At 39.2% G+C, this 22,241-nt stretch overlaps 1 protein-coding gene across 1 annotated transcript in view; it reads left to right on the top strand.

Annotated features, from left to right (window-relative positions):
- Window positions 1–22,241, top strand: part of LOC129720030 (JNK-interacting protein 3) — a 600,772-nt gene that overhangs the window by 238,568 nt on the left and 339,963 nt on the right. Inside the window, exons 3-4 of the mRNA XM_055671442.1 lie at window positions 13,978–14,035; window positions 14,096–14,369. Of these exons, the coding sequence (XP_055527417.1) occupies window positions 13,978–14,035; window positions 14,096–14,369 (332 nt within the window). The remainder of the gene's footprint in view (window positions 1–13,977; window positions 14,036–14,095; window positions 14,370–22,241) is intronic.

Below are 22,241 nucleotides of genomic sequence, written 5' to 3'. Positions count from 1 at the left end.
TTATCTCTTCAATTACGCATTTAATTTATCTTGAAAAGAACAATTTGCTGATTAGTTCAATATCGGATAAGCTGCTGATCACATTTTTGCGTTATCACTGACAGTGCGAATAAGATATTCCTTGTGATAGATAACACAGTGGAAAGCTGTTTTAACACTTAGAAAATTGGTGACTCATGTATTTAGAACGCCAGCGTTCCACAACGTAGTGTGTTATCATGCATCTACTACTGATGCTGCCCACTGTAGAGTACTAGTAGTTACAGGGTTACATGAGCTCAGCTTTAGGGAGAAGATACGTATGAACATGATCAGCTGTAGGGGTTCCTGTCATGAATAAAGATTGTCATTACTTGTTATACTACGTAAGAGTAAACATCGTGTTTCTTTTAAGCCCACGACATCACAATTGGCGACTAGGTAGGATTGTTTTTCGGGCGGCGGAGTCCTCAATGCCCCGGACGGTGGCATAGTACACACCAGTTTTTGCTCCAGGAGGTATAAAAAAAATCTAGTCAGCAGCGGAAGATTTTTTTTAAGTACGAAGTGAAAAAAGCAGGTTAGTGTTGGTTCTTAGGAATCAGGGGCTGCGCCACCGGCGAGTAAATATAAAGCCAGGAGTATGTGGATGAACAGTAAGAGGGTATAACCTCGAAAAATTGAGCACGATGTGTCGGATCTAACAAACTAACGATTTAATAAGCACTTCAAATATCTATTTATTTCTCACTTTGGTATACAACATGCTGCTACGCTGTGCGCCATCTTCGCTTACCTCACTTATCGTGCCCGTGTTGCCATTCGCTTTGTGCTTTCTTTAAAGGTGTTGCCAGTTATCCTGATATCAATCAGAAGGGCTGCCATTGATTCCGACATCTCTCCCTCACTTTAAAAACGGCTTACTGTATGGTAATCGACTTACTGTATGGTAATCACTAACGTACACTGGTTTGCGTTGCATTTGTGTGGGCCGTTCTACCGGGTTCCCTTGATTTCGGCTAGTGTTTTCTTCGTAGTTGTCACAGCTGGTGTCGAAATTGTCAGTCTGAAATTCATCGCTTGTTTGATCCGCTACCGTGTTTTTCAACGAGGGTACTAGTCTAAGGTGACCAACGTTACGGTGTAATGTTCGACCGGTTTCGATCGATCGGAGTTCGGCATCCGACCCTATAAGTTTCATCACTATAAACTCTTCTGGTGCGTAGGTTGTTGATCGTTTGTTTTTTCTAAAAGTACGTTTGGTCACAACAGTATCTCCTTCTTTAATCTCAGTCGTTTTTGCATTTCGCTTCGAGTTCGCATACTCCGAATCCTTCACCTTCCTCTCCCAATCTTTATCTCTTATCTCCTCTTCTCCACGTGATGAGATTGGTCACTAAACTGAGGTAGTTTATCTCGTAACGTTCGATTGAACATCAACATAGACGGCGGAACACCAGTTATAGCATGAGGCGTGGAATTATACATCAACAGAAATGACCTGAGGTCCCACATCCAGTCTGAACTCCCTGATTGTTGACTTATCCTCAGGTGCTTTAAGATTGTTCCATTTGCCCTCTCAACTTCGCCCTTTGCTTGTGGCCAATAAGGTGTAGTTTTCCTTTGCACGATACCGTACTGACGGCAGAATGACTTCATTTCCTCGCTGACGAATTGTGGTCCGTTGTTCGATTTAATAGATTCTGGGACTTCAAATCTGCAAAAAGTCTCATGTAGGGCCTGCACAGTCCTCTTCGCCGTCTTTTGTTTCATGACTATGGCTTCTGTAAATCTGCTGAAGTAGTCTACTAGCACAAAAAGCGTATGTCCCGAAGGAAGCGGCCCCATGAAATCGACTGCTCTATCCACCCATGGCTTCTCTGGCACACATTCGAAATATCGTCGAGCAGTCTTTGCCAGTTGCGGTAACTCTTCAGGAAATACAAAACGAGACGACAAATGACAATGACATTCAACAAGTTCTCACGGCTCTCTTGTCTGGATCGACGGAAACTATACGTAGAGAGTACAAACCCTACATAAATGATCTAAGTGGTGCAAACGGCGTGTTGTTGAGAGGAAACCGGCTCGTCATACCCGAGAAACTACGTGAAACCCACCCGTTGCCACTAGTAGACGAGCTATTGTCATCAGTGTCCGGTGCTATCATGTTCTCCAAAATCGACATAAAGGATGCGTGCCACCAAGTAGAGATATCAGAACATTCCCGGCCAATCACCACATTTATCACCAAGCACGGTCTTTACAGGTAGATTCATACATTCGGTAATAAAATGAAAATTGTTGTTGTTGTTCGAATTTTTTATTTTAAACTCATTTCGGTTCCAGACCATACAGGTATAAACGTTTAATGTTTGGGGTAAGTTGTGCCCCTGAACTATTTCAGAAGGTAATGGAGATAATCACTTCTGGGCTGGAAGGAGTAATCGTCTATCTTGATGACGTAGTGGTGTTTGGCAAGAATAAGGAGGAACACGACAAAAGACTAGCTGCTGTACTAGAACGTCTTTCAGAATATGATATCCTACTGAATCAAACGAAGTGTTTATATGGAGTCGGAAAACTGGAGTTTCTGGGTCATCGGCTCTCGACTGAAGGAGTTCGACCAACAGAGAGCAGAATTGCAGCCATTCAGAAGTTCCGTGAACCACAAAACATCTCAGAGCTGAGAAGCTTTCTGGGGTTGACTTGCTATGTTGGTAGCTTTGTACCGAACCTTGCCTCTAAAACTGAGCCATTGAGGCAGCTTCTTCGAACGGGTATACCATTTAAATGGACTTCCACACAGATTGCAGCTTTCAGGGATATCAAGAATGTGATTTCAAAAATCCATCATCTGGGGTTCTTCGACCCCAAGGATAAAACTAAACTGATGACGGCTGCGAGCGCAACGGGATTGGGAGCAGTACTCCTTCAAGAGGATTCAAAAGGGAATACCAGAGTGATCGCTTACGCTAGTAAGTCCTTGACTAACCTGGAAATGAAGTACTTCCAAACCGAGCGTGAAGCATTATTGCTTGCGTGGGGTGTAGAAAAGTTTCGTTTATACCTCCTAGGAGCTAAGTTTACACTATTAACTGATTGCAAGGCTCTTAAGTTTCTATTTAGTCCGAGATCCAGGCCATGCGCAAGGATAGAAAGATGGGTTCTTAAATTACAATACTATACGTACGATGTGGAACATATTTCTGGATCAGCAAATCTGGCTGAGGTCTTTTCAAGACTTTGCGTTTCCCTTCCAGAACCAATATCGTTGAGCAGTCTTTGCCAGTTGCGGTAACTCTGCAGGAAATACAAAACGAGACGACAAATGACAATGACATTCAACAAGTTGAATGTCATTGTCGTAAACTCTCTCTCAAAATCGCTAAATTAAATAAATCGATTGTGGTAATAATAACAAGCAGCATTACCTCATGTTTAAGTGTTTTATTCTTATTATAGTGATTTCCGTGAACCACATAATCAATGAAAAACATTGGGTACCAGAATCATCGTGAAAACATAACAATCGCTTGCGGTTTTTTCTTTTTTTCATTTGCTTACCTTTTTCCAACTGAAATCTAAACTTTTTTCCTCGGTCTTCGCCCCTTTCAGCAAGCTACGAAAACTGATTTTTGATTTTTCCTTTCCGCGCGAGCTTCTTTCACCTAAGAACCTCAACTAATTTATTCTCGTCGCCAATTATGTCGGATCTAACAAACTTACGATTCAATAAGCACTTCAAATATCTATTTATTTTTCACTTTGGTTTACAACATGCTGCCACGTTGTGCGCCATCTTCGCTTACCTCACTTATCGTGCCCATGTTGCCATTCGCTTTGTGCTTTATTTAAAGGTATTGCCAGTTATCCTGATATGATATTTTTTGTAAATAAATCAACCAGAAGGGCTGCCATTGATTCCGACACGATGCATTAGTTTTTTTTTACATTTGTCCACTTGAGTATTTTATTTTCATTTTGTTTTCCTTTTGTTCACCTGTGAATTTTTTTTCCTCGTCGGCGTGATGACGGTAAGCCAAGGTGAAAAGAAACAAGAAGTTTGTGATCTACTTAAGGGAACAGTGATTTCATTCATAAGCGCTGTGATCAAATTAAATTCTATAGTTAAATAATAGACCATTTTTTTTTTGTTAGGGAATTAGGATTACGTTTTCCATTGATGTGAACTTTTGTAATATATCCCAGTCACGTGTCCCTTTGCAAAATACAATGACCACTATTGTTGTGAGTGATCAGGTACCTGCACCGACACGCTCCCAGTCAGGTAAAATATGGTTTATGAAGCCAATCACCTTTCCAGGATTCAAAGACCAAAGACCAAATGCACCACAACTGCAAAGCAGATGTTCCGATGTCTCGCGTTCCGTATTACAAAAGCGACAGATACCATCCTGAACCTGGCCAATGTTCTTTAAATGATATCTACTCAGACAGTGCCCCGTTACTAGGCCGACATATGTACAAAGAGCTCTTTTGTTGAGCTCTAGGAGCTTTTTTAAATGGTTTTCGTTTGGTGTTATAAATCTTTTAGATTGGGAACACTTTTTGACATTCAACCAATTGGTTGTCACTTTTTGTTCTTCCAACGTTTAAGCTTCATTTTCACTGCACAGTTTGATATACCACAGAAAGGTTCTGGGCCGATAAACTGTGAGTTAGATCCTTGTTTTGCAAGTTCGTCTGCCCTTTCATTCCCACCAATGCCACAATGTCCTGGAACCCAATACAAATTTACTGAGTTTGTTTGACACAGCTGTCGCAATGTGAGAATACATTCCCGGACAATTTTGGATGTGCAATTATAAGCATCAAGTGCTTTCAGCGCTTAACTGTCAGAGAAAATACAAATATTTGCATGTTTGTATTTTCTAGCCAGACAAACATACGCACATTCAAGGATTGCAAAAATCTCTGCTTGAAACACTGTTGGCCAGTATCCAGTTGCCACTGAAATATTAATTCCAGGGCCAAAGATTCCTGCATCAGTTTTTGTACCTATTTTTGAGCCATCTGTGAAGAATATCGTTGAACCGCGACGGACATCAGGAACTCCGACTTCCCAGTCTGTACGCGACGTTTCGCATACCTTGTAGGGAATATCATGGTTATCCTGAGGTGCCATCCAGTCTCCGTTCATACTCATCACTGGCCCTCTTTTGAAAAAGTCCAGTATAGTCAGGTGACCCACAAGATCACCTGACAAGATAGTTTTTGTTCGTTTGAGCCTCAATGCACTCTTTGCTGCTTTCGTACAATGGCATGGTGCTGCTCCTTGCTCCTGTTATAGCAATGCACGCAAGTCGTTGAACTTTATCTAGCTTTGTTCTCGCGGTGGATTCTTTGGTTTTCGGCCATCATGCTTACGAAGCGTAGGTCAGTTTTGGACGTATAATCGATATGAATATCCACATCACCATTTTTGGTCTCAAGCCCCACTTTCTTCCAACGGTTTTGGAGCACAACCATAATGCCTGACTGACCGCCTTGTTGATTGCATAGTCAAGATGTGCATTCCAGTTTAGCTTGGTATCAAGGATAGCTCCTAAGTATTTAACCTGTTCACTGAATGGAATTTCTACTCCTCCAAGCTTGAGTTTTTAGATTGAATTTCCTCTTTCTGGTGAAAGGTACGATTACAGCTTTTGACGGATTAATGCTGAGACCCTCCTTTATACACCAAGACTGGGTATACTCCAGAGCCTCCTGCATTCTTTCCGAAACTATGTTGTCAAACTTTCCTCTTACCAAGATGACTATGTCATCTGCAAAGCCCACAATTTCGAAACCTTTTGCTTCTAAGCTTTTGAGAAGATCGTCCACCACCAAAGACCACATAAGTGGCGAAAGAACTCCTCCTTGCGGACATTCTTTCGTTGTCCCTATCGTGATAGACGAACCTCCCAACTCAGAAGTGATTTCTCTTTTTGCAAGCATGGTATGAATCTAGTCAACAATACTCGTGTGAAAACCTTTTTCCCTCATTGCGCCTTATTTATTTCACCTGGAAAATAAGCCGAAGCAACAATTACCTCAGTATTCCCCCTGGTGGTTGGCACCTGAACCATGACCGCTACAATATCTCGTTTTACAAATTCTGTCACAGGATAGCATTTTACTGCTTTGTTCACTAGAACTGCAGCTCTTGGCGAACTCTGTGAATCGCCGTAATATACAGTTGAATCGCTTCATAGCGACATCGCAAGGGACCGTCGTTACAAAGAAATGTCGCAATAAAAGGAATAATTTTTATGAATATAGAGTAGAAGGGATCATTGAGAATGTCGCTATAGAAAGATTTGTCGCTATATAAATTGTCGTAATAGCAGGATTCGACTGTAGTTTGCCAGAATTCATTTGAATCCCTAATATTTTACTTTTATTGCACCATGGTTCTTGAATAAGAACCATGTCTAGCTCCTCCTTTTTGAATCTCCTACTAAGAACTGCCGATGCGCCTTTAGCGTGGTGGAGATTCACTTGTAGGAACTTAGTATATTGCATTTTTGGAAAATATATCCCGTTCGGTTTGATTACCGAGAGATTTTTCCAGCGACATTTTATCAATCTTATTTAAGATTGATTTTAATAACTTCCGTTTTATTGTGAGACAAATTTATTTATTAAATTCAATTTTAAATTATGTTTCAATTAATTTATTATTATATATTTAAAAAAATTTTTTCCATCAGTTAGTAAATTGGCCCACTGTGTGTTAGTGCGCACACAAGTCACAAGTGCGCAAGTTTCACAAGCAAAGCTCTTGTATCCTTGCGTAAGCGCTTGTAAGCTGCGCACTAGAAGCTTTTTTCAGTTGCATACAAGTTTTTTGCAAGCCGAAAGGTTATAGCTTGATATTACAAGCTAAAAGTTTATAGCTTTATAATCTCATGCAAGATTAGTATAGTAGCATGCAGTTTCTGCCACTCACCAGTTATAAGCTGTTCGTTTGTTTACCTTAATGGAACACTTGTCACAAAAGAAAATCACTTAAATTATTTGCTTTTAAAGCACTTCTTGATTATCGCGCACTTTTTCGGAACACTATGCTCTTGTAATTTTCCACAGAGACCAAAAGCACTGATAAACTCAATTCAACTTAGAAATTGCAGCTCAAGAAATGCAACCAGATTTTTTAGACCATAGCCATAGTGTCTGTTTTCAGAATTGACGATGCTAGACTAGTCTTTAAAAAGGTTGGTGGATATAGACTGTTTTTTCCAAATAAATCTGTGTTCGACACGATGGAACTGATGAGTAGGTATTTATACTGTCAAATACTGAATACAAACAGAAGTAAAGGCTGAAATGGTTTTTTTATTCCGGATTAAATGGTGAAACTGATCAAAGTTGGAGGTGCCTAGAGTAGGCCATTCGCTAGTTTAGTTTCTTTAAAGACAAAAGCAACTTGAGTTGTCCCGATTGCATGTACAGCGAATTTAAACGTAATTTATTTGGCTTTTATTGGGGATTTTGATTCAAAGTCTTGCGATTTGGATCAAGTTTGGCTAGACAATAGTTCCAGTACGGTTTAGTCTTGAGTGAGATACATCAAAGGTTGTTGATCTTGATGGAACGATTCAAGACTGTTGGTCTTGATTGATATTCCGTTTTGTTATCGATAACTGTTGGTTTCGAATAAGTAATCAAAGGTTGCTGACTTTTGATTGAACAAGTCAAGACTGTTGGTCTTGATTAGGAGTCGGTCTGTCATCGCTGACTGTTGGTCTCGAGTGAATAACCAACGGATGTTGACCCTTATTAAGCAGTTCAAGATTGTTGGGCTTGATTAGAATTTCATTGGAATGTCTACGGTTTCAGGTCTTGATTTATGAATGAATGAATGCTTGGTATGTAAACTTTTATTATTTTGGTGCAAAAACAGAAAAACAATAGTTATTCGTCACAATTTCTCTAAATCTCCGAATTTAAACTGACGAAAAAGTTTTAATTATTGAATTCTGGGATACCAACTATCCACATACTCCATGGCATTTCTGGAAGAGCAAAAGTGGTCGACCTTTTGCTCTATCAAGTTTTCTTTCTCCTTCATTTTATTAGTTTATGGAGTCGTTTCGACCGGTAAGGCCGTTCAATACTAACGTTGAGGAGATCCGTCTAGCTTCGGAATGGACCAGATGGAAAAGAGAGTTCGAATGCTATTTTAGAGCAAGTGACATTACTAACCAATCAGAGATGTGTGCAAAGCTATTGTATCTTGGTGGCCCAGATATTCAGGACCTTTACGAAAATTTGCCAGAAGCAAAACGCGTACCTCTTATTCTAAAAAGCCTCCCTATTACGATGTGGCGGTTGCTGTTTTCGATGCGCACTTCGAGCCAAAACGTCTTATTGCTTATGAACGGTACTTATTCAGACAAATGACACAGAATGCTGCAGAAAGAATCACTGATTTTGCATTGAGATTGCGTGCACAAGCCAAACGGTGCAATTTTAACCCGAAAACTTTCGATGAAAAGATCATAGACCAAATTACGGAGAAATGTCATTCTGATACGTTACTATTGGAGATTCTCAAGCGAGATACACGATCTTTGAATGAGATTATTTCTCTGTGAACAACGATGGCTGATTCGAAGGAAAAATCCATGGCAATGGCCAAAAGTATTCTGGGTAACAGAGGCGATATCACCGTAAATACTATTAAACGTAAATGTAACAAACCCAAACCAAATTTTACGAATCGAACTCTAGCCATGAATCGCGGTGTCATCATGAGTTGCTACGCTTGTGGTCGAGCGGGTCATTTGAAATCAAGCAAATGGTGCCCAGCAAAAGAGCAAAAGTGTCATTCATGTCAGGCTGTGGGCATTTTTCGAAATGCTGTTCCAGATTCAGTGGAAGCAAGAATCCAACCTTGCCATCAAACCGAAAAGACTAGCGCTAGAGAGATCTGAGTGGTACGAAAGACCATCAAAACGTATAAAAGCAGTGCCTAGAGAGTCGGTTGGTTACCAAGATGATGCGAATATATGTTTCGCAATGGGTCGAAACATTTTCCACTTTGTGGTCGGAGGAGTCGAGGTACCCATGACCGGTGCAGACGCAAATATTATTTCCTCACCGGTTTAGAAACGAATGCAACAAGCTCAAGTTCAAGTACAGCGTTTTTCGAATCAAGGGTATAAAGTCTTAAGGACGTACGCCAGCAAAGATGCCTTGAAAGTCATCGGAATGTTCAAAATTATGGCTAAATTCTACATCGTTGAAGGTGACAGACAGTGTTTGCTCGGCGAAGAAACAGCTTCAGAACTGCGAGTTTTAAGAGTTGGGTTCGATAAGGTGGCGTCAGTAGAAGCAACGCGACAGTTTCCAAAACTGAAAGGAGTTTTGCTAGAAATCCCCATCGATTCTAAAATTCAACCAGTTCAGCAGCCCTATCGTCGTCCACCAATCGCCCTTGAGAGTTTGATCGAGGAAAAGTTGAAGTTTCTCCTCGTCCAGGATGTCATCGAGAAAAAACACACCCATTCCCGTGGGTATCACCGTTGGTACCAATTCTGAAAGACTCGGGATAAATCCGGCTCTGTGTGGATATGCGTAGAGCAAATTGTGCGGTTCTGCGAGAGAAACATCCATTACCTGTCATCGAAGAACTTTTGGGAAGTATCCGAGGAGCAATTCTTTTCTCTAAGGTTGACATAAAAGAAGCCTACCACCAGATTGAGTTTTTTGAGAAATCACGTGAGATAAGACTTTCATAACGAAATTCGGTCTTTTCAGGTAATCTAATTACAAAAAGTTTTTGTTTTGTTTTATTTAAAAATAAATAAATAAATAAATAAATAAATAAATAAGTACAAAAAAAAAACAAATAAAGGTTGGAAACCTAACAATTTACTTATTATCATTATTTTTTTGATAGATATAAAAGACTGATGTTCGGTATCAGCTCTGCCCCAGAATTGTTCCAAAAAGTGATGGAGACTATTGTGGCTGGTTTAGATGGAGTTGTAGTATACCTTGATGATGTGGTTGTTTCTGGGAGGTCACAAGAAGAGCATGACAGACGTCTTCATGCACTACTGGAAAGGTTCAAAAGTTATGAAATACTGCTTAGCTCACAAAAATGCCAATTTAGCGTCAGGAAATTAGAATTTCTGGGGCATGAGCTTTCAAGCAACGGTATCCGGCCAACTGACAATAGAATCCAAGCAGTTCAACAATTTCGCCCTCCTTCGAAAGTCGTTGAATTACGGAGTTTTTTGATAACATACGTTGGAAGGTTCTTGCCTAACCTTGCCAGCAAAACGGATCCGATGAGGAGTCTTTTAAGAGATGGGGTTTCTTTCACTTGGAAAGAAGAACAACAAGCCGCTTTTGAAGCTATTTAGTCAGAAATGTCTACGATAGGATATCTTGGATATTTTGATCCAAAGGATACGAGTTTTTTGGTTACGGATGCACTAGGAGCCGTTTTACTTCAGGAAAACCAAAGGAAGCAAAAGAGAATCTTTGCTTTCGCAAGTAAGTCCCTCACAGATTTGGAAAAGAAATATTTCCAGACCGAAAGGAAAGCCCTCGCTTTAGTGTGGGCCGTCGAAAAGTTTTATCTTTACTTGTTGGGAACGAAATTCAAACTTATAACGGATTGCAAGCCCTTGGATTTCCTTTTCAGCCATCGCTTTAAGCCGTGCCCCAGGATTGAAAGGTGGGTTTTACGCGTTCAAGCTTATCAATTCGACATAATCTATCAGCCAGGAGCAACAAACATAGCAGATGTGCTGTCACGCTTATCGATTACAAGGCCGGAACCTTTTGATGAAGATAGCGAAGTGTTTATAAGAAGTTTGATGTCGTCAACAGTTCCGAGAGCGATCACAGTTCACGAAGTTGAGGAAGAAACAGCAAAGGATGGCATCCTGCAAGATCTGTTGGTAGCATTAGATGAAGGAAACTGGTCAGAAAGCGGTAAACCTTTTAAAGCATTCGAATCAGAATTGTATCGCACAGGAAACGTGATTATGCACGGAGACCGTTTGGTTATTCCGACCACCATTCGAGATAAGATTCTAGAACTCGCTCATGAGTCACATCCCGGAATCGTAACAATGAAAAGAAGATTGCGTCAGAAGGTTTGGTGGCCAGGAATCGACAAACAGGCTGAGAGGAAGATAAAACTCTGTAAATCATGTACAATAGTGTCAGCTCTGGAACCTCCAGAACCATCGACAAGAATGCCTGAGAAACCTTGGGCTGACTTAGCTGCAGATTTCATTGGATCTTTGCCTTCCGGACATAATTTGTTGGTAATCGTGGACTACTTTAGCCGGTTCGTTGAAGTCATTATCATGAAGCAAATTACCGCAATCTTGACCGTAAAAGCTTTTCACGAGACCTTCTGTCGGTTTGGTATGCCTGAAACTCTGAAGACAGATAACGGACCGCAGTTCATAAGCGAGGAATTCCTAAACTATTGTGAGTTATATGATATTGAGGTGAGAAAGACGACGCCGTACTTGCCGCAGGCAAACGGGAAAGTCGAGAGAGTAAATGGGATGATCGGTAAACATCTGAAGATTAGTCAAGCTGAAGATTCGGATTGAATTTGGGATCTGCGGATGTGCGTGTTGATGTACAATTCAACGCCGCACAGTACAACCGGGGTGGCCCCGTCTGTCCTCATATATGCACAAATTGTTGTTTTAGTTAAAAAAAAGAAATCCCATTACGCTTTGTTTTATAATTCTTTGTTAACTACAACAGAATTTCGGAGGAAGTGAAAGATAGAGACAAGCAACAAAAACTCAAAAGTGCTGAATACTTCGATCGGCGTCGCCATGCGAAATTCTGGCAACTTGCGGTCGGGAATACGGTTGTAGTAAAACGAACGATCAAGGATAACAAACTTGCGTCGAATTTCAATCCAGAAGAATTCACAGTGTTGGAACAAAAAGGTTCAGATGTGATGATGTTGTCTAAGAAGTCAGATCGAATTATCCATAGAAATGTGGCACATTTGAAGTTATTAGAGACAGGTGATACAGTAGTTAGTGACACCGAATCTCCATCTATAACCGCACCGCAAGACAGTGCAGAAAAAGCATTAAGAGAAGTTCGACCTCGTCGTAAAATCAAGAAACCGATTCGTGTAAATGACTTTGTAAACAGAATCAATAACTCTGAAGAAAGGGAGGAGTTGTAGAGTACTAGTAGTTACAGGGTTACATGAACTCAGCTTCAGGGAGAAGATACGTATGAACATGATCAGCTGTAGGGGTTCCTGTCATGAATAAAGATTGTCATTACTTGTTATACTACGTAAGAGTAAACATCGTGTTTCTTTTAAACCCACGACATCACACCCACTACCGCACAAAGACAGCTTTTGACCAAAGCGCTGCCACTCTTATCCGCTGCCACTGCAATTGCTATACGCTGTACTGCTGCTAAGTAGGGACTGTTGTAGTCGCTGTCAGGACTAGTAAGAGCAGTTTCAGCTGGAACAGGCTCTTATATAGGCCAAATAGTACATTCCGAGTTACTAGGTCTATAATTCTGTCGGTCGTGCTTGGAAAAGCACTCATATAACGACCAATCAGAGGTCGAATTTTGCGTTGTGTCAAGGCTTGAAAATTTTTAATAGTACAATAGTTCGAATAGCAAAATTACAAATTTCTACATTTAAAAGGATTTTTAGAAGATTTTTTCAACCGATTGCTGCAAGAACGAAGAAAATCCGTCGAAAACTAACCGATTGATTAGCATTTGAAATAGGACATATTTTTTCACTTTTTCCGGTTTTAGATTTTCATTTTACATCCCTATGTAGCCGAACTTCCTGAGAAACGTAGTTCTACGTCAAAAATTCAAAATCATTTTGAAAAGAACATTTCTGGAGTACTTTGTGATAAGGTCTTTTGTGTAAACGTAAACAAAACGAGTGAGAGTTATATCCTTTGTACTTCACAAGCACAAATCATCTCTCACTCGTTTTGTTCACGCTCAGACATACGACCTTATCACGAAATGCTCCAGATTACTTTTACTGTGTATCATCAATGCAGTATTCTTAACATAATAAAACCCGAATATGAATATTTAATTAATATATGAATAAATCATTTGAAACATTTTGACCCTTTTCTTGAAAACCGTTCACACAATTGTTTTAATTTCAAAAAATTTATAGTATAATATTGATCATACATTTCAATAAACTCATGGTTTTTGCTAGAAAACCACGGACAAATTAAGAAAAATGTGTATTTTCTCGAATAAAAAAAAAATTTCGAACTTAAATTCCAAATAACTTGAAAATCGATGCATTTAGAATGTTAACTACCAAGAGCTTTTAGATTTAAAATGACTGACTGAATCTTTTAAAATCATTTGAACACAAAAATTTTGAAAAATGTTGAAATTGAAATTCAAAAAAAAAAAAATTATATAAAAAATCTGATTTTTGTTTCTCCATCTTGGGCTTTTTTTAAGTTGCGTAATAACTTTAAGTTTCTTTAGATTGAATTTAATAAAAAATTAACTTTTATTTTTCAAATTGAATTGAATTGAAATTTAGTGTTTATTTTCAATTTTTTTAAGCTAACAATTTTTTTCCGCATTGTCTCCGCATTTACCTTATGAGGCATTAATTTCCTTCAATTCATTCTTAGACGATTTTTCTATACAACCAACGGTTTCTGAGCTACAATGCTTTGAATAAAACCTGCGCCAAATTGCTCTTTAGAAAATAACTCATGAGTCTAAAATTCTCACCAAAAACTGAAAAAGACTCAGTTTGCCAAAACTAATACGTGTGCAAAGTTTCATTCAAATCAAAAATGGCCTATTTCGACCATTGGTCATTTGGGGCGATTCTGCTCATAAATGTTAATTTTAATTTGATAAATCTGCGTTTGACATTCCGTACTTTGACCGCCCTCTTGCAATGCAACAACATTATTAACAAAAAGGCTTTTCTGAATGGAAATTTATACGCTTTTTTATTTTCAGGAATGGGCAAAGAGGTTGAAAATCTTATAATGGAGAATAATGAACTCCTTGCCACTAAGTAATTATATCTATAATTCCGAGGACAATGAATAAATATTCACTGTTTTCTTACTTTTAGAAACGCACTAAATATTGTTAAAGATGATTTAATCGTGAAGGTTGACGACATGACAGGAGAAATAGAAATACTAAGGGAGGAGTTGAATGCTGTAATACTTTCAAGAAACAAGCTGAAATCTAAAATTTCTAATTTGGAAGACGATCTGAAGAAAACCAAGCTGTTAATAAAGCAAAACACTATTGATCAAGAAGAGGAAGGAGATATTCCAATGGCACAACGAAAAAGATTTACGAGAGTTGAAATGGCACGGGTACTTATGGAAAGAAATCAGGTAACTGACATTATTATTGATAATGAGATGAACAGTTTAATGTAACGAGATGATACGAACGCACGGTAATCAACTAAAGGTAGTGATGTGGCGTTTTTGAACCAGGTTTATTATTTGCTTATATTCATCATCACTTGGCTGCTACTGTGGGATAAAAACCACATATAGTTTTAATACGAGCGCGGTATACTATGTACCGTGAGGCGCCCTAATTCCGTGCGGCTCCTTATTCCGTATCAAAATGTGAAAAAATATCAAATATAAGAAGATGTTTCGAAAAGTAATGTTTGTTGGTGAATTTCTGTATACTATCTGCCATCCTGTGTAAATTTTTGACGTTTAATTGTACGCAATGCCACGAAAAGAAGAAGAAAACAGCAATACGATCGACGAATTTCAGTTTTATTTTTCAAGCTTAACGAGTGTATTAAGAACGAGCAGAGAATATAACGTGTTGTTTTTCGGTGTTCTATAAAGTATTTCCGTGAAAAAGTGTATGAATTGTTTTTTGCAGGTAGCATTTTATAATCTGGTTCAATATTGCATTGTTTTACTATGTTTTAGTGTTTTTCAAAATAAATGTGAACGGATTTTGGAAACCTTCTCTCTGCGCAGGTGCCTAATTCCACGCAACTCGCTCGACAATATGGGGAAAGCAGAGAAACGATATACCGCAGCACAAATGGGTAAAGCTTTGGAGAATATCCGAAAGGACATTCTGTACGTAGTACGGCAAAGCTGTTTGGAATCCCAGCGAGTTCTCTGCAGGACAGACGGAACAATCGGTATCTCAATAACACAGCTGGAAAGCCACCCGTTATCTCGCAAGTCGTTGAAGAGGAAATCGAGAAGTGGATAATAAACATGGCCAGAGCAGGATTCCCCGTCAGCACCAAACACTTGAAAGTTTGTGTTGCTCAATATTTGAAAACAACAAAAACTGAGAACCCGTTTAAGGATGGTGTCCCTGGTAAGAAGTGGGTGAGCGGTTACATATGTCGCCACCCAAACATTTCTAGGAGAGTTGATAGTGCATTATCGAAACAAAGATGTGTTGTTAATGAGGAACACATTCGAAAATGGTTCCGGGAAGTGCATGATTACCTTGTTCAAGAAAACTTGATGCATGTAATGGAACATCCTGAACAAATTTTCAACATGGACGAGACAGCTGTCAGAACCATTCCAACCAGAGAAATAGTACAAGTGGAGTCCAACGGAAAACATGTTCATGCGAGAGTTGGAAACTCTGACAAAGAGTCTTACACGGCACTTTTCGCTGCAAACGCAGCGGGTAGACTAGCTCCTCCGATGATTATTTACCCGTACAAACAGAGAATGCCACACGAAATCTACCAAAATCTTCCAAAAGGATGGGCGGCCGGCAAAACGGAATCAGGGTGGATGAACAAAGACTCGTTTCATCTCTATCTGCGTGACGTGTTTTATCCGTGGCTCCTGAAAGAGAACATTTCTTTTCCTGTTGTCATTTTCGTTGATGGACATACATCCTATGTTTCAATTAACTCAACAACGTTCTGTAAAGAGAAAAACATACTCTTAATTTGTCTTTTCCCCAACACCACTCAGGTTACACAGCCTCTGGATGTGAGTTTTTTTAGACCTCTCAAACATTTCTGGAATCAGATGTTGGTTGAGTGGAGAATCAAAAAGGCTGGAGCTCTGCTTCCCAGGAAGGAAATCGCTCCTTTAATAAAAATGGCTGTTGATAAAATGTCGAATATGCAAACAATTTTTTCAAATGGATTCGCACGTTGCGGTCTTTATCCGTATGATGAGAATGCTGTATGTTACGCTTCTCTTGTCCGCGATCATCAACATAAACTAGCATTGTTCGGAACATTTGTATTGACAATCCAGAAAGGATCCACCACCAACCAACCATCAATGAAAATTTGCAACTGGAATTAGAGTCCTTCATGACACATCAGCAGCTCGTAATGTTTAATCGCAGTGAAGCATTTGGGAAATGGCTTGGTTCTGTCGAAGACACCAATTTGTACAAAGTTTGGCAACAGATTAAGTTGAAATCAACCAGTCCACCGCTCGAACCACGCTCGGCTATGAATAGCAACGAAGAAAATTCAATTGAATCTGGAATGACATCGATTCTGGACACCGACGACGAGGAACCGTTTGCAGGTTTTGATGATTCCAACACAAATGGTAAGCTTAAAACCGTTTTAATTAAGTTAACTGCAAAAATAAAATTTTAGCAAATCTCAACTCATCTGTATCTGGTAAAAAATGTTTGGAGCGAAACATATCCGACGCTTTTCGAAAGTTTTTCCAGTATCCAACGGCGAGAAAACAAATGTAGCCAAAGCGAGCACCGAAATTACGTCCCCCAGCTATAGCAACGAGTGCTGAGTACCAACAGTATGTTAACATCCTTGAGAATCAAATAAAAAATGAACAGATGGAGAAGGAGAAGAAGAAAAATGAAAGGATTGCTAAGAGAAAGCTGAAAGAAAATGAAATTTTGCAGAAAAAAGCAATTAAACGGCTGAAACAAATGAAATAAATAAAAAAAAATGACTAAGTCGGAATGTATGAAAAACAAAACAACTAATAAACTTATTGAAATTCTTTTTTGAAATAAACCTTGTATTTAATATTAGTTTTTTTAACAAAAAAAAAATTAAATACTGTTGTAAACAGTAACATGAATTTTTGCGATGCACGGAATTAGGAGCTTCAATGCACGGAATTTGGACCCTTTTCCTCACAGTGCACGGAATTAAGAGCTTGCACATTCATTAGGTTTGCTCGTTTGATTTTAATATCCGAAAGTTAATAGACACTTGCGATATTTTGCATTGAAGTAATATCTAATATGCTATCTAAATCATATTTTACATTACAAATATAATCGAATTTGAAATTTTGACAGTTTCCGAAACATTGATATATATATATATATATATATATATATATATATATATATATATATATATATATATATATATATATATATATATATATATATATATATATATATATATATATATATATATATATATATATATATATATATATATATATATATATATATATATATATATATATATATATATATATATATATATATATATATATATATATATATATATATATATATATATATATATATATATATATATATATATATATATATATATATCTGAATATGTTGGGGCTGATTGGTTGTTTCGGTACATACAGGAATCAAGCTTATTAGCATCAGCGTCCCTGTTCCCTGTTATGAACTGCCGTTATAGCATGAGTTATTATATGAGCTTGGTGGGCACTGCTTGCAAGTTGAATTGCTCGAAGGCATGCATCATCTCAGGGGTGCAAAAATTCAAAGTGGTTTGGCTTTTAACCAAAATAAAGTGATGTCCGAAAATGTTGTTCCCCTAAAATGCCGTTAAACCTTTCATATTATCAGATTAATTTTTTTTGTTCAGATCATGTTCAACATTGGTATACCTTTCTTTATCGAAAACTTTATACCCGTATTTTTTTTGTTTGGTCCTTAGTGTGATCCATTTTGGATTAAAGTTGCCAAGATTCGGCAATCATTTTTCAAAAAATTGTAACTTTTGAGCCGTTTGACCGATTAAAAGATTTAATGGAAAATTTAAGGAATTTGATAGGCCTTTCAAGGAAAAATAAGAAATCGTACGTCAACGTACATTCGTTATATATTTTTCCATTTCGGAATTCGGGATTAACGGATTTGGAACGACGATATGCAAACCGGAACCCAAAAATTTGAAAAATACGGTTAATTTCATATAGGCTGTTGATTATCCGATCATTCCGAACTGTTTCACGAGACTGTACGGTACACAAGAGTTCTGAAAAATAACATAAATTTCCCCTCAAAACGAAACTCGTTGATCCAAAATCAGATCAAAATTGAGGGTATTAGGTAATCGAAGTTAAGCTCAAAACTGTGATTTTCGAACATAAAAATCATTGAAATTTCCTGACACAGCAACATTCAAAGTGCTGCCAAAAATTGGTATATCATCCGATTCTCATGAAACTTACATCATACATACACTGACAAACACACATACACACACATAGACAGACACATACAATCACACACACACACATACACACGCACACACACACTCACAAACACGCGCGCGCGCACGCACGCACACACACACATGCACACACACAAACGCGCGTGTGCGACACACGATCGTATACTCAGTTTCTAGTATGAATAATTGGAGAAGGGAAATTTTTTTTGGCCTACTGTGGAACCACTGTGCAATGCCTAAGAATTGCAGTTATCATTCCGTATGCCTGATACCACCTTCTACTGTGTATTACGCAACTATTGATACTATAAAACTCACATTTTTTACCCTGTCCACATCACCCCAAACACTGTCCATATTACCCCAATAGCTGTCCATTTTCACCCCAAACGATTTTTTTATGTCCGAAAATCATAATTTTTAGTTTCGTTATTTTTTTTTTTTGTTCTTTTGACCTTAACATCAAGGTTTTTTCGTGTAGAAACATAGAAAACAGATCAATATTACTATAGTACATTACGTTTATGGGATAGAAAAAACAGGTTACGAAATAACAGGAGTTTTCCTTAGGGGGTCCAAATTACCCCAAACTACCCTAACATCGAAAATGTTTGTAAATTGAGCTGATTTGAAAATGCAAGTTCATAGTTGCTATAAATACATACTATCATTTCGTATATGAGTACCGTGAGGCGCCCTAATTCCGCGCAGTTTAGAAATATCAATGTTTCGGAAACTGTCAAAATTTCAAATTCGATTATATTTGTAATGTAAAATATGATTTAGATAGCATATTAGATATTACTTCAATGCAAAATATCGCAAGTGTCTATTAACTTTCGGATATTAAAATCAAACGAGCAAACCTAATGAATGTGCAAGCTCTTAATTCCGTGCACTGTGAGGAAAAGGGTCCAAATTCCGTGCATTGAAGCTCCTAATTCCGTGCATCGCAAAAATTCATGTTACTGTTTACAACAGTATTTAATTTTTTTTTTGTTAAAAAAACTAATGTTAAATACAAGGTTTATTTCAAAAAAGAATTTCAATAAGTTTATTAGTTGTTTTGTTTTTCATACATTCCGACTTAGTCATTTTTTTTTATTTATTTCATTTGTTTCAGCCGTTTAATTGCTTTTTTCTGCAAAATTTCATTTTCTTTCAGCTTTCTCTTAGCAATCCTTTCATTTTTCTTCTTCTCCTTCTCCATCTGTTCATTTTTTATTTGATTCTCAAGGATGTTAACATACTGTTGGTACGCAGCACTCGTTGCTATAGCTGGGGGACGTAATTTCGGTGCTCGCTTTGGCTACATTTGTTTTCTCGCCGTTGGATACTGGAAAAACTTTCGAAAAGCGTCGGATATGTTTCGCTTCAAACATTTTTTACCAGATACAGATGAGTTGAGATTTGCTAAAATTTTATTTTTGCAGTTAACTTAATTAAAACGGTTTTAAGCTTACCATTTGTGTTGGAATCATCAAAACCTGCAAACGGTTCCTCGTCGTCGGTGTCCAGAATCGATGTCATTCCAGATTCAATTGAATTTTCTTCATTGCTATTCATAGCCGAGCGTGGTTCGAGCGGTGGACTGGTTGATTTCAACTTAATCTGTTGCCAAACTTTGTACAAATTGGTGTCTTCGACAGAACCAAGCATTTCCCAAATGCTTCACTGCGATTAAACATTACGAGCTGCTGATGTGTCATGAAGGACTCTAATTCCCATATAATACATACATATAAATATATATATATATATATATATATATATATATATATATATATATATATATATATATATATATATATATATATATATATATATATATATATATATATATATATATATATATATATAAATATATATATATATATATATATATATATATATATATATATATATATATATATATATATATATATATATATATATATATATATATATATATATATATATATATATATATATATATATATATATATATATATATATATATATATATATTTGGCAGAGCTGTATGCCACCACGGGTCGGTATTTGGCGATTACCGTAGGCCACGGAAGTGCTAACTGCAAGAACGCAGTCCCGGACCATCAGCGAGAGCTAGCCTAGGTTGTGGTGAGACTCAGGCATTGGGCCGCCGAATTCTCACAAAAGCCACATTATCCGGAAGCAGCTCTGACGGAGCGAATAGTGCCGCTCCCACCACCCAAATGCACTAATTCGCCCATTGGGATTGATGCCAGTAAGTTCCCAATTACGGTAACTGGTCGCAACGCCATATAATAAGAGTCGGATTTCGTTTTCGTACCACGATTCTGGGCTGGCACCTGCGCCGAGCTCCCTTAGTAAGGTCGTGTGACAACGGCTTGAAACGGCGAGACAACAACCGGTGCAGGGGTCTCCGTCCCGTAAAACCTGGCAGGCCTTCCAGTACGTTCCAAATTCATTGCCCGGTGGGAACCGGGCAGGAGTGGGATCAGATGTCCTTTCCTGACTTGCGCCGGTCGGGGGTGTCATAGTTGCTCATAAGGCGCTATGGCAGCCGCCCCTAGCCATGGCCTCACTGCTTCGGCATAGACTACCATGGGACCAGATAGGCGACCACTCCAGTATGGATAAGGATAGCGGCTGGAAGGGGGACCCAATTAACAAGAATGAATATTGAAAAAAATGAAGATCAACAATTGGGCGCAGATGGGTTGAAAAACCCGTTTGCACGAGGAGGCATCCAGAGGTCTCCGCCGAGAAAGGCGGAGATGGATGCAGTAAAGGACGCCTGCGAAGACGGCAAAGGCAGTACGCCTACCGGATCGACGCAAGACATCGCAGTGGCTGGTCCACTGTTGATAAAGGCGGTCGGAAGACAGCGAGACACGCTACCGAAGGTAGTAGCGCTGTCGGAGCAGCTCGATGCCATAATCGAGTTTGCGAAAAGTCGCACCAACACGACGAAGTACCTGAAGCAGGCTCTCTACATGCTTCGGTCCTCCGTCGATGCTGCGAAGAAGGAGCACGCCGAGCTCAAGGCAAGAGCGGTGGCTGCAGAGAAGAATGCAACGGAGGTGACCGGAAGGGCGACGAAGTCGGTCCAAACGGACACCTGCACGTTTGCAGCGGTTTGCGCCTCCGGGTCAGCCGCAAAAAGAGCAAGGCAGTCTCCGGGGGAAGCCCCCGAGAACAGCAAGAAACGGTTGGTTGTGCTAAGCCCGCGAGATAGCACACCAACGGCCTCCAAGTCCGCCGAAAAGTCTGCCGAAGTGGCAGCTACGGGAAACCCTTGGGTTACCGTGGGAGGAAGGAAGCGCCAAAAAGACAGCAAGCGCAACGACTAGAAGGCGACAAATCGTCCAAAATGGGAAAGAAGGCGCGAAGCAGGGGTGACGCCCTCATACTCAAGACGGAGGGGTCCAAGTACTCCGAAGTCTTGAAGAAAATGAGAGGCGAAACCCAGCTCAAGGATCTGGGAGCGGATGTGCGGACCATCCGTCGTTCTCGCACCGGCGAGATGATCCTTGAGCTCCGTAAGGATGCTAAAAACAAGGGCGCTGCCTACAAGACGGTAGCCGAGCAGGTCCTCGGGAAAGATGTGCAAATTCGGGCACTCACCTCAGAGGTGACTCTCCAGCTCAAAAACCTGGATGAAATCACCGAGAGGTGCGATATTGCACAGGCCCTCAAGGAGAAGTGCGGAGTGGAAGTAGCCACTGAGGTAATTCGCCTTCGAAAGGGTCCAGCGGGGACCCAGGTGGCCACTTTCCGGCTTGCATCGGCCGATGCAACTCTGGCCCTGAAGACAGCCAAACTT

Source organism: Wyeomyia smithii, chromosome 2, assembly GCF_029784165.1.
Source record: "Wyeomyia smithii strain HCP4-BCI-WySm-NY-G18 chromosome 2, ASM2978416v1, whole genome shotgun sequence".
Lineage (NCBI taxonomy): Eukaryota > Metazoa > Arthropoda > Insecta > Diptera > Culicidae > Wyeomyia > Wyeomyia smithii.
Note: the sequence above shows the minus strand (reverse complement) of the source record. Positions and strands in the feature narration are given on the sequence as shown.